This window comes from Strigops habroptila, chromosome 14 (genome assembly GCF_004027225.2).
Source record: "Strigops habroptila isolate Jane chromosome 14, bStrHab1.2.pri, whole genome shotgun sequence".
Lineage (NCBI taxonomy): Eukaryota > Metazoa > Chordata > Aves > Psittaciformes > Psittacidae > Strigops > Strigops habroptila.
The window spans coordinates 3,454,401-3,468,253 of NC_044290.2; the positions used below are offsets into that span (position 1 = coordinate 3,454,401).

At 41.9% G+C, this 13,853-nt stretch overlaps 1 protein-coding gene across 11 annotated transcripts in view; it reads right to left on the reverse strand.

The window, feature by feature from the left end:
- Positions 1-13,853, reverse strand: part of TNRC6C (trinucleotide repeat containing adaptor 6C) — a 101,187-nt gene that overhangs the window by 25,977 nt on the left and 61,357 nt on the right. For 6 of the 11 annotated variants that reach the window (XM_030506608.1, XM_030506610.1, XM_030506615.1 and 3 more), the window contains 5 exons: positions 10,434-13,025; positions 2,877-3,086; positions 1,474-1,640; positions 647-751; positions 142-222 (listed from right to left, as the gene is read on the reverse strand). In XM_030506608.1, the coding sequence (XP_030362468.1) occupies positions 142-222; positions 647-751; positions 1,474-1,640; positions 2,877-3,086; positions 10,434-13,025 (3,155 nt within the window). The remainder of the gene's footprint in view (positions 1-141; positions 223-646; positions 752-1,473; positions 1,641-2,876; positions 3,087-10,433; positions 13,026-13,853) is intronic. The other 5 variants (XM_030506616.1, XM_030506611.1, XM_030506609.1 and 2 more) reach the window with 3 other exon arrangements.

Sequence of the window (13,853 nt, forward strand, 5' to 3'; positions counted from 1 at the left end):
AACGTCTAAATGCAGGTAACAGAACTACTTCCCAGCCTGAAGAATAGACTGAAGATCTTTTTGTGGCTACAGTCTGAAACACTGTCAGTCAGAAGCTACCAAAGCTGGGCCATGGGTGTTCTGTCTGTGAACACTACTCACAGGGAAGCCCATGTCTGTGAGCTGTTTTATCAGACGGTTCATGATCCAGGCCTCATCTTGCTTGTTAGATGTCTTCATGCCCTTAGTAAATAAATTGGGAGATTCCATTAATGGTCTGGTTCCCACGTTCATACTAGTGAGATGTACATAAAATAGATGGTAAGTTTTTCATATTAATAATACATGCTACTGAAAGATGTATTAGTACATTAATTTAGAAAGGATTGAAGAACCCTCCGAACAACGTAACTATGATTCTCTTCCCCCACAAAGTGTGCAAATTATATCTCAGCTGAAGAGGTGTTCAGTGTACTATTTAGTATTTGATTGGCTCACCACTGAATTAAAGCCACCTTTGAATTTACAAATTTCATTTTAGTTAAAGTTTCTGAAATAGTACAACACTTCCTGAAAAACATTCCCAAAACCAAGTTTGCAACCTTGAAGTTAAGAATGTTACTCAGTGTATTTTCTTAAAAACAAACAAGAGCGTCTAGATAAACACCTTTAAAAGATCTCTGTGCAGCTTTTCTATCACAAAATCCTTAAGAAGTCTCTTCCTTTCAGTTCTCCAGAAAGTACCAAGGGACAAGCGTGGATTTGTTTTGGGCTGCGGACAGTACAAGAAACAACCATACTTGATCAAATCACTGTCCTAACTGTTGGCTAATGGAATAACAAACAAACTGGCTAAATGCATTCCCAATTCCTTTAAGTTACAGCCTGGCCTTGTCCTGAAATAAAGACTGCAATGGAAAACTTCCTAACATAGAAGTATGTTCCTGATGGAGTGCAGCATTAATACAGGTTTGCTTTGTTCTCATACCAGTACAAAACTTACAATGAGCAAGTTAAGAAATACAAATCACAAAATAGGAAACAGGTATTTTTTGTTGAACCATTTCATCACAAACTACTGTTTGCTTTTCTACCACCATGGAAAGTGTCTGAAAGCCCCCTTACCACTTTTTGTTTCTGTTAATACATTATCATTTTACAATACATGAAAGCTTTAAAACTTACAGAAAACAAAAGCAACAACAAAACCTCCCAAAGCATCTGACGTGCTTAAAGTCAAAGCTCTCCCGTTTTCCCTTGGAAACAAGGTACAAAGTTCTCCCATTTTCCCCTGGAAACAAGGTGCAAAGTTCTCCCGTTTTCCCCTGGAGACAAGGTAGGCTGTACTTGAACCACTGTAGTGGCAAGCTGTCTTCGTGTTCAGGTATCAGAGGTCTAATTTAAGAGTTCAGGTGTAATGCAACAGAACAATTACTCTAGAAATGTTACACTAATTCCACTCCTTTTCAGAAAGTACCTTGATTTTTGTCTTACCTTTTGAAGTCCTTTCTTCGGGGCATTCCCCCAGGAATTACAGGAGGAACTGCTCTCTTGTGAAGCAGTATTATTCCACATATCTCCTTCTTCATCTTCCCACTGACTAGTACTGAGATTCACTTCATCCCCACCACTGCCCCAGCCTTCTTGCATAGATTTTGAAGCTGGAGGGAAAAGAAAGAGGAAGAAGAAAAACCTTATTCAATTTCCTGCAAAATTAACAGGAATATCTTTTTATGCCATATCCAGTATGTTAACATCTGAGTATTTTCAAGAGGTACAGAGATTCATCAAATAGCTTAACTGGTATTAAACGATAAGGATGCCTTCTTTGAAGCTAACAAAAAAGAAAACTTCTCTGAATACTTCAGAGAAGAAAAAGTTCAGCAACAGCAAGTCTTGCTTTGTACTGAACTGTGGTCATGGTCATTCCCGTCTCCTAGTAACAAGGAACCTAAAGTATGACCATACACTTGCTAAGTGCTATTTTGCTTTCAATGAATCTCAGCATTTTAAACTGCCACATTCTTCCCATGAATAAAACCAAATTTCAAGGTCATTAACGGTCAGAAACTCAATTCCCACCTCAGAAGAATGGAATCTGAAAGGACACATGGGCTGCAGGGAGCACCTCACATTCAATGACAAGGTTTTGTCACCTCATTCTGTTTTATTCTGTTTGCTCTGTTCAAAGCTGGGATTACTCATCTTAAGACCTTCTCCTTGTTTTATGTTTTCTGGGCCTTTTAACTCCTTCTCAGTGAAGTATTTTGCAGGAGTGAAAAGTAAAGACTTCCACAACCAAAGCAGAAGTCTAAAGCATGCACAGTCGCCTTCAGGGCACTTAGAGACAGGGCATTTTTATTAAGTAACATTAGTTGGGAACTGTGAAGCAGTCAGTCTTTCAGGATGTTCCTGAACCTGTCAACAGCTTTAACAGCTGGAGAAGACATCCCTTCCCTCAGTTTAACCAAACAGTGAGGTTGTCTAGGTGTCCTCATGTGTTGCTTTTCCTTTATCTTGACTGAGCTCAGTTGCTTCTCAACCCAGTACAGGTTTCTTTTAGGCACCTAGAAATAAGTACTATTCACACTCTTTTGCAGTTTCACTGTTCCCTGCATCTCTACTATAATCCTTCTGCAGTACACAAAAATACTCTAAGGAATGCCTTTAAATTTATTGACTTGATGCACTGTATTCGTATTTTTGTATTAATGTGGTATGTGGAATAGCAACATTCTGAGACAGCTAATGCTGTTTTGAGAATGAAATGATTAAAACAGGCTCTGATTTAACTGCACAAAAATCCAGAAGTGATGTTTAAAAATACTGGCAGAGAACAGAGGCACTTTGCCCTGTTTTTCCCCATCCTCTCATGGCAGTGAGGTCCACGCACGTACCTGGTTTGCACAGTGCTGGGGCAGCAGCTGGAGCATTTGTTCTTCCGTATGTCCCTGCCGACTCGGCAGGATTATCTCCCCACCCTGTACCACTGCTGGGGGGTTTCCCCCATGCTGAAGTGCCATTATCAACTGCAGCAGAAGGGGATGACGGCTCTCCCCAAGAAGCTTCGGTCTTTGTGTGGACAGCAGGCATTTCTCCCCAGCCTGCTGAAGCAAGAGGAAGGAGAAAAGAACAGTGACAAGAGGAAAGGTTTCTTCCATCAATACTTTCAAAGATGGACAACTTATTAAAGAAACAGCATGAACCAGTAAGCAGACACAGTGACTCTAATTAAGCATATGAAAATAAAATCCCTTTGATTTGGTCTCAAAAGTCTTTTTCTTAATCAATACCAAGTTGGCAAGACAGAAAGAGTATTTATAACGTAGCTGGAAGCAGCCTGGCTGCCACGTGAGCACCAGACCTGGTCCCAAGGGAGCAGCTGTGTACATCGGGAATACTCCGAGCAGACCAAACAGGGCTTGGGAAGCACACACAGCAGTATGAGCATTCAGGAGACCTGGACCCAAATCTGAGCTGGGCCTTGCCTCCTGAAAGATTTTAAACTATTTTAGCTCCTTTTTACTATTTATACATTCTAAGACCTCTTTTCTCATGCCCTACAAAGTAGGATATTTGTTACCACTTTCCACATAGATTATATGTTGCATGCACTCCTTAAAGCTTTTATTACAGCTTGTGGTTGACTGTGTTCCCTACGTACCCCTTCATCACTGAGCCTCTACATTATAATAAATATGACTTTTAAGGAGAACTAAACAAGACTGCAATTAAAACCTATAGTCAAATCATGAGGAACGGCAGGTAGAAGCCTTTGTTTTCCTACAGAGTATTATTTTAACTCACTGAAAGACGTAACCTACTCTAAAGAAACCTTCTTAGTCTGGCTTGGCTTGAATGTAATGCGCTTAAATCCATATGACACCGATTTTAGCACTGAAGTTGAATGTGCCAGGAACAGCCATACAGCTAGTAAGTCCTAAAGAGCAACACAGCAAAAGTGCAAACTGAATTTAAAACAACCATTACCTCTTAAAAAAAAAGGTGTTTGGTTTTTTTTCTGAAGAGACAATCTGGATCATAGATGGGAGTTCGAAGCACTTTTTAACATACCAAGCAGACAGATACGTAACAGGCAAGAAAACAAAAGTTTTACATACACCATACCTGATATTAACCCATTTTTCTATAATTATCACAAAAAGCATTCCATTCCAACCACGACCTCAATAAGCATTGCAGAATTCAGCCTGCTTGAAATTTCCACTGTTAACTAGGCTGTTAATTCAGGAACTGGTTGTCTTTTTATTGGAGATGAATATTAAGAAGGCTGGGTATTTCATAATCTAAGCACTAGATGCCTACTTTGCTGCAGCACTATTCCTTTTTTGCTTCCTGATGCTATCTGTAAAAATACTCTTGAAAGGATTCAAAGAGCAGAAACGTAACATTTCCTACACAAACCGACACCTGGGGTAAGTAGGCAACAGCAAGGAAGTTGCACAAAAGAACTTTCTTTAAGAGTACCTTGAAATACATTAAACTAAGCAACAGTGTTTCAGTGAGCACTAAGTCTTTGCACAACTTACTGATTTTCACAGGATTTCTGTACTAGAAACTGCAGGCAACATATGTGGCCAATAATAACTCCAACACTGGCTAGCAGAGAAGAAAATTCCTTTCAAATAGATGGGCTCAGATCTGCCCACCGCTCCGGTGTTCCCGTATTACAGATTTATTTTAGGCTCTATTTCCTAAAGCGACTGCAGATCTCTCAGATACGGATCAAAGTGCATATGGCATAAAACACAACCAGACTAAGCCTACGTGTTCAGGAACATGCAGCTTAATAAAGCTCCTTCACTACCAGCAACGTTCATTGTGGTTTAAAACATACTCCTGAAACAACCCTAAATTTCACCTTCTCAGTAAAGTGCTTTCCATTTGAAACAAAAATACTGTGTTCTAACCTCTACCAACCTATCTTATATTTCTGTTTATTTTGTGTACAGGAGGCAGACTCACAGAGACACATGTGTACATATATAAATGAACCTCTACTTAACACTTCCTTGGTGTTGCACCTAAAACACTTCTTCAAGCCGCCCGCTTGTACCTTGAAGCCAACTTTATTTAAGGAACACTTTATTGGAATTTCTGCCTCGCTACTCAGGGGGTAACCTAGTCAGACAACTGCGTGTATTTAATCACAATGGCATCTGAAAAAGATTAACTGCAGGCAAATGAAACCGAAAACAAAACATCTCTAAAGCACCCACAGGAATACAAATACCAACAGAGCGTAGAATACTGATATTCCCCCGAGCTCGTGCAACCTAGACTGGAAACTCAAAGTAATTCAGTTTATGAAATCAACCTTAGAGTACAAAATTCATACACTAAAAAGGCAAAGTGTGCTAGGTTGTAGGATAAAAACTCCATAAGAACTGGTCCTTGTGTTCCCTTTACTATAAACTCAACAAAGTTGATTAAAGACCACAGATGTGTAATGTCAAAGTTATTTCGAGTTAAGTGCTTTAAATGCACTGAGGAGTAAATAAGACGGGATTACAAATAATGAGGGAGCCAGCCATTGCTAAAGAGAATACGTGCAAATACATAAAAGCAGAAAAAAATGCATCACCTACAAGTTTTCAAAAGTATATTAACAGAGCAAATGAAGCGCAGGGAATGAGTAAATCAAACCTGAAGGCTGCTGGAGAAATCATTTGTGTATGTGAATTCCAGAGTACTCATCAGGTACAAACCTGCTCTTCCCTCTGTGTCAAGTACCTGCGGTCTTCACGTTACTGTATGAATACATCCATGTCTCTGTGCTGCCTTTCCATGACTCCATATGACTACTTTAGAAATTTTAAAAAGGTCAATAAAAATACACTTGGGAGTGAATGCTGCAAATCCTACAGGTGAAAGAAGACATTTCCTTTGTATTCTCCAAAGGACTTTCTTTTCTAAACAAGGTTTTTCCTCATTTTTTTTTTTTCAATAACCCAGTATGTTCCACATTTGAAACAGACGCGGGTGGAATATTAGTTCAAAGATTTTGTAGTCCCAACAGCTTGTCTCTAGCAGCGTGATGCTTCCCAGGGTTATCACACACCTCACCATAAGGGCAGCTCGCAAACGGCTTTACAGGGGGATCGAATGAAGGCAAAGAAGCTACTTTTAAACTCCTTTACATGGCTGTTTGGAAGGAAAACACCTTCACAGGGATCTCCAAACCTGAACCCACCTCATGTTTTCAAAAATACTGCTCACAGAAGGCTTATTTTCTTTATGAAAATAATACTCATTTAGGCTTTTCCTACAGCTCCATGCCTCCGCAACCACCCAGATCTGCTGCATGTTATTTTGCAACAGAATGTGCTCTGTTAAAGGGTTCTCTGGCAAGAAAAGTGAGGTTTTAATACTGAAGTTTTAAAATACTGTTCAAATTGCAAGAAACAAAAAGATCACAGCGAGTAATAAACATGGACACATTGGCAGAGCTTTGTTTTATAGAAATAAAAACATAATTAACATTGGGCCACAGCCAAGAGGAAATCCTCAAGGGAAAGTGAAATGCTAACTAAGCTGTGGCAGGATGCAGTTGTTTTCCCTCAAAATAACCCTATAGCCATTTGGATGGCAGGGATTGTTTTCCTTGAAGTTGTTTGGCCTGTGATAAATAGCAGAGCATATGACTACAATACAGGCAACCCAAATATTAGAACCTGATGTCGATGGAAAAGGAAAAAATTAGGTAGAAAAGAAATTGTTTACTAAATAGTCACTCGTTAATCTGCTAATAATAGAAAAGAAATAAGCTATGGGGGTGGGGAGGGCGTAAAAGGGAGGGGTTTTTTTATATATATATATATGTCACCTGTAACCCTTAACATTTGAAGTCTTCGTTTTTTGAAAGGCATTGCAGTTCACGTGGTGGAGCTCCATGATTTAGGGAAGCATTAGGGAAGCTCTCATTTGGCTTTCAGCACTGAGATCAACCTTGTGCAGAAATGGAGGGCAGGTTCCTCAGGATCACTTGGCTGTTCCCAGAACCTGGCTGTTAGAGGGCTGAGCACAGGGTTTTAGGTTTTTACATGAGCATCCTAACGGAGCTCAAAGGTGATCTGGTCTCAAATCCATTCTGATTAAAGTTCAAAGTAAAGAAAACACATCACTTGCATTCTCTGCTTCACAGCAATTACATGCTACGAATGTCACAGAAGTTGCCACCAAGACAACAGCACAGGAATGTAAAAGGAGCAGATGATGCTCAGAGCTTTCAGAAGTCCTGAATTTCAACCTAACATCTCCAGAGGGAAGCTTACATTATGTTTTGCTGTTTCTTTTCTCGGTGAGGATGGGTGGCTGGAAACCCGCCAGGCTCTAACCACCTAATGGGAACAGGAAAGCATCAAGTCCACCCTTCAGCATTTGGAGGAAGGACCTTGTGCTGTCTGGGATCCAAACCCCTCTCTTTTAATCATCCCTGCTTGCAAAACCTTTTCTCACTTCTTATTCCCATTGTATCAAAGTTGCAAGAGTTAAAAGTGCTACTAAGAATTATGCACAACTAATTCAGATAAAAATGAAATCTAAATCCAAACCACTACACTGGCTTTCTGCTCGTCTTCCTAAACAACTCACCAGTGCTTTGGTACCAAGCTCCTATAGCCAGAAAGGACAACATTTATCACATTATCCACATACCACCCTTTTTTTTTGACAGAAAAAGGAATTCCTCTGAGCATTATGTATTTTCAACAAGTGCGTCCCAACATCTGCTTCCCATCAATAGCTTTTAAGTTCTGTATTCAAAGAACTTTGAGACCTTCTGGGGATGGGTGACAACTTGAATAACAAGACTGCAACTTGGCCTCTACTTCTAAACTAATACAGTATAAACACAGAACCCAAAAGGGGCTGCTGCTCCTTTGTGAACAGCTAACTAGTGCTGTACAGCAGAATTAAAATCCACTTCTTTGCTTTCAGGATGTGTGACTGCCATCTTACAGCTACACAACACTTACACAGGAACAGAATCCATGTTTCCTTATTCAGCATATTCCTTGAATAACAAGGAATCATAAAAATGATTGTCAAAGCACGCCATACCCATGCAGAAGACAAAATGCCAGTGGTAACTACTTAGTTCCTGTGTTGTAAGATCTTAGATAAGCACGTAACCTGTGCCTTATGGCACAGCCTTTAATTACACAATCATGTTTTGCATGGAAATACTGTAGATGGAAAATAATTGTTGTTGGATGAAATGTGGCTGTGGATTAAAGAAGTCCCCTGGCTACAGGATTCTTGTCTCCCTTACTATAGAGGTTGGAAATGCATAGCCAACAGGATGGGGACTTGGAGTAGGAAAAAATAAGGTTTAACAGCACGACACCAAACTGCAAGCCCAGGCCTGTGTCACTGGAAATCCACTCAGGACTCACTTCTCATCTCTCAGCTGTCCCAGGTGGGACATGATCCATAGATGTTTGAAGTCTGTGCAGATTTGCACAAAGACCAACAGGATACTGCTGTACAGCTGCTGGGTGCTGGAGATGTTAAATCAGGTCTCCTGCACTGTGAATAAGGAAGCTGATAGGATCTGTTTAAATGGTATTCTTTGCTCTCTCTCTGTGTAACATAAGCACATGACCCCACTGTGGCCCTCTTGGGCACAGTCAAAAGTACAGATGGGCGTAACACATAAAGGCTCAGGGGATTGCTCCTAGCTTCCAGCTGCAGACTCAACAATAATCCTTCAAAACAGCCCCAGGTATGGCTTTCAGATCCGTACCTATGTGCACAACTGTACGTAAGCAAAAATACACAAGAAGCCTAACTTAATGCCCTCAATAACTTGATCTAAATTTTAATATCAGAACCCTATTTTAAACTGTCTTCTGTTGGTTTTGCTTTAGGATCTTCAAATCCTTCCAATTAACATTTCTGCAAGATGCACAAGACCGTCATTTTAAGGAGTAGATGGTTACCATTAATCAGCAGTTCTCTGATTGCACAGACATTACTTCAAAGAAATCCTTCCTTTGCTACCATCTATTCACCAGAAGAATTGCCGTAGATTAGCACTAGCTTTTAAATTCCATTTTCAACATCTGAAGGACTCAGAACAGTAAGTTCTGCACCTCCCCTCCTCTGCAAGGTGTTAGATTATTTGAGCAGCATTAACAATACATTGTTGTATACAAACAGTCTGACAAGCACCAATGTAATCATCCAAAAATCAGCTTACTGGAAAAAACTCCACCAAAACCCTACTTCCGTGATCTCTCCGCTACAATTCAGAAATTGGAATCGTCAGTCTCATGGGTAAAGTTTTAAATATGGATGAAATACGTGTCAGGTAAATGGATTATAGAGCACGTATGTCAGACTGATCAAGGACAAAGCTATTTAAAGATTTCTCCTCCTGAAGCACGTGTTATTTTATTACAATAGATACTCTCAACCATTAAAATATTTGACCACAGCAGGGAACAGGAGACTATTTTAAAACAGATATTACAGTAAGTTTTAATTACTTCAAAACATCAAAGAGAAAAATGATGGAAATAAGAGAACAAATCCCACTTGTAAAAAAACATGGTGAAAAAGTCAATATTTAGGCACGACAAAGACGAAACAGAAACTTGGAGACAAAAATCAGATGAAGAATTTCAAAGAGCACTGCAAGACTAGATTTATTTTGAGAAGTCTGTGGTCATGATATAGAGCAGAGCTCCCAGAAACTTTTATTTCAATACCTCCCCCTAAGCGGTTTCCTCTTTTTCCCCATTTCTATTCCCTGATGCTTGTCTACAGCAGTACTCTGTCTTTGATCAGAAAAATACCTAGATGCCTAAAAACTTGTCTTTGGAACACAGCTGAACTCAGAATAACTTTTCCCAGCCAGCCTGAATATTAACATCTTTAACCAATCTGCCTTTATGAGAATCACATACAAGTCCAGGGTACTACCCATGCTTGAGACCCGAAGTACGGAAGAGAATCACTTCTTCATAACAGACAACAGCCTGAATTCATGCAACCCTTAAACCACATCTGGTGCCAAGACATACAGGATGCAGAAAAGAAACAGATGCATTCTGCCTGAACAAGGACCGAGCAAGGGTACAAGAAGATAAGAGAATAAAGGTTAGCCAAAAGGCCCCAAACTCTCCAAGGGTTGAATTCAAAGAAAGTGCTAAGTAACAGTGGAAGAGCTGACGAAATAAATATGGATCAACCGTCTAAGGATCCAGCACATTACTGACCAGATACTGTTTCAAGCCTTTCAAGGACTATGGAATTCTGCATGTCAGGTTCGATGGGTGCTGTTGTCCTCAAGATAAGAAGTTAATGCTGTTTCAGAGTATACAAATAAACTCACTGTATGACATAAATATTTCTATCTTTAATGTATAACCACAGTCAGACAACATTCAGTAATCTGTATAAAGCATGTTATAAAACCATTTTCATACCTGGACCAAGCAGCGGGGACCGGTTTGGCTGGGCACTTGACTGGTGCGATGGCTGAGGTTCAACCATGTTGGTGTTGATAATGGTGCTAGTGGTGGTGGTATTGGTTGTGGTACTGCTCTGAATTATAGGATTATTTCTATCCCACATGTTTACAGTCTTGTTGTTGTTGTAATTTGGGTCGCCCCAAGCTGAGGTACCATCATCAATTTCCATCTTGCGGCGAATGGACGGTGGAGATGGCTCTTCCCAGCCAGTTGCCTCACAGTTCTCTTTTTGTTTGGCTGGCACTGGCCCACCAACCCACCCTGACCCCGTCTGTTTGACAGAAGCAGCTCCTCCCCAGTTACTTACATTGTTGTCCTGGGGTTTATTAGCCCAGTTTTGTTGGGGGCTTGGCTTTAAAGATTCCCCCCAACTTGTACCTGTATTAGCCTTGCTGTTTGTGCCATTTCCCCACCCATTGGTCCCAGACCTCGTGGAATCATTCCAACCAGACCCTGATCTACTGTCAGAATCCCATCCAGATCCATTCTTCTTCCCATCACCCAAGTGTCCAGGAACAGATGATGAATCTGTCCAATCTCCACCTCCTGAAGTCCAGCTTGGATTTGATTTCTGTCCATCTCCCCAGTTTTGAGATTTGGGTTTCTGAGGTTCACCCCAGGTAGGTGATTTGTCCTCCTGATTCGCAGTCCCACTCCAAGCGTGGCCGCTTTTGGCAGCAGCAGCATTATTAACAGTAGTAGAGCTTGCTGACTCTCCCCATCCCCCTGGGCCATTTGGTGCTTTGTTGTTATTGTCTCCCCAACCTGTATTTGTTGGAACAGCTGCCGGTGGAGAGTTGACCCACCCAGATACTGAAGAGGTATTTGTACTGTTCATGATGGACCCATCGTTCTTCCCCCCTGAGTTTGAAGATTGAGTAGCTGCACAACCCCAGGCCTCTGTTCCATTGTCATTCTTTCGTTCAGACCTTGGGGACTCTTCAAATTCCCAGGCAGTGTTTTGCTTTACAGGGGTCTGTCCCCACCCTGTATTGGACAGGACCCTGGGGTCAAGGTCATTTCTTGGCAACTGAACTTGCCCTTGGTCTATTATCCCTTTGTCTCTCCTCCTGCCCTCTCCAGCCCCCTCCCTTCCAGTACTGCCTTCATTTTGACTCCCACCGCTGTCATTACTTCCTTCACTAGCCGTGGTGCCAGATGCTGCAGCTTTGGCCCAAGAGTTTATTTGTTCATTGCCCTGCTGCATGGCAGGATTCGGACTGGTAACACTAGAGCTATCCCACCCTGTTGATCCTTTCCCGTTGACGTCACTATTGGAATGCTGGTTTGGGGGCTTGCCCCATTCCCCGTTCACACCGTTACTGGTGGTCCGGTTGGGGTGGCCCCACGCTCCAGAATGCATACTACCAACACCACCGTTGCCACCACCCCTGCCCCACGCTAGTACCCCAGGACCAGAAGGAGGCCCCGAATCCCACGCGCTCGCTCCGTTTCCTTCCTTTTGCACAGCACTGCTGGATCCATTTTGTTTAGCACTTAATGCTGAGTTCACAGTGTCTCCATTCCCCTGACTGAACCCAGAATTGCTGTTTCCTGTGGCAGGATTAGCTGGGGACATCCCCCACACTGAACTGCTCATTCCTTCACCACTGCCCCCGCTGACTTGAGAAACTGATGTTCCGTTAGCACCAGGAAGGCCTTGCAGGTGGGGCGGGATGATGGCCCCCATACCAACAGCCATCCCCCAGTTCGGCAGTCCATTTGTCTGCATTGCATTGATAGGGTTTGGTGAAGAGTTCATGGGGTTAGTGTTATTTGGTCCATCAGTGTTAAGGTTCTGAGGTTGTACGCTGAAAGACACATTCTGAGAAGTGGACGTTTGTGGTTCTGTGCTCTCTTGCGGCAGCAAGTTTCCCCAAGCACCTAAGGTGCCTGTTGGGTTCCCATTCTGGTTGCCCATGTTCTGACCTATGGCACTGACTGGACTGCAAATACTGGAAGGGTTGCCTGCTCCCACAGTTCCTTCATGTCCAAGTACAGGCCAGGCAGCTGGATTGGCATTAGGGTTAAGGTTAAGATTAATGCCAGCATTCGAGTTGGAAGCACCCCAACAGTTCTGACTTCTACCATCTCCCATCATGTTGTCCATCTTTCCATCCCCAGCACTGGCAGAGCAGTGAGCTAGGCCAGAGCTGGAGCCCGCAGCCACCCCCCACACTCTGGCCGAGTTGCCGTTACCGTTTGCTCCACCAGCTCCAAGGGCACTCTGGTTAGAAGTGCTTTGGACGAGTGCTCCGTTGGCGCCATTATTGCCATTAGTTTTCTTTGTATGTCCAGTGAAGTTGCCTTGGGCACTCCCTGTAGCCATGCTACTGTTCTCTGAGCCACAGTTGGAGGCAGAGTCAGTGTCTGTAGTACATTCTGAGGCAGACTCAGTCTCAGCTCCGGTAATGGAAGGCCACGCTTCCTTGTCAGTCCTGTCTATTATCACTTTATCCCAGCTGCAGTTGCCTTCACTCCTGAAAGCGGGCTGCTGTCCCCAGTGGGAATTCTCATAATGGTCTCCCAATCCACTGTGGCTGAGATCTGAAATGATCCAACAAGGTTAAAAGTTAAAAATGAGTCTGCTCTTCAAGCACAGCAAAAGCCCTCAGTTACGCACTATCTGCTAGTTACAACACTGCAGTCTGTTAAAATTTAGAGTACGTTCTCTAACATAATACAGCAATTTTCCCCACTACAATAAAGCATGATGCTCATATTTAGTTGCTTTTTAATCTGGCAAACCTCTCAATTAAAATAATGGAACGATCCAGTTTTAGAACAGAGCAACAGAAGTGTTTTGTATCCCTTAGTATACTAGTAAAAATAATAAGCAGGCAATAAATAACGATAGCAAACACACTAATCTGTGTGACAAATCTAAAAAGCAAATTTGGAAAAAACACAAGGAGAGTATCTAGCAAACTCTTCGCATTTATTTTGACTCAATTCTCATTCTTCAGAGAAACACAAAGAAAGAGCATTAACAAAAAACATGTGTTTGCCTGCCATTAGATACCACAAACATCACCTTCGACACACTACACTCACACTGCATTTAGGTTTTTAACCCTTCCTGTAAATAAAGGAACAAACAGGCAGGCACCTTTTCTATTCAGTTCAATTATACATTTAAACACCTCTACTGTAACTTACATTTAGTAGCATTTCTAAATAACAGAGAGTTTTGTCAAGACACTTATGTCTTTTAAAGGGTTACATGCAGCTTTGCACTTGCACATACAGCCCAATTTCCCCCCAAAACCAATAGAAATCAGTGCTATGCCACACACGTACTAAGAAGACAGTATTTTCAGAGCACTGCCCACATCCTCAGAGAAACTAATCCAAAAAATGAAACAAAAGCTCTTG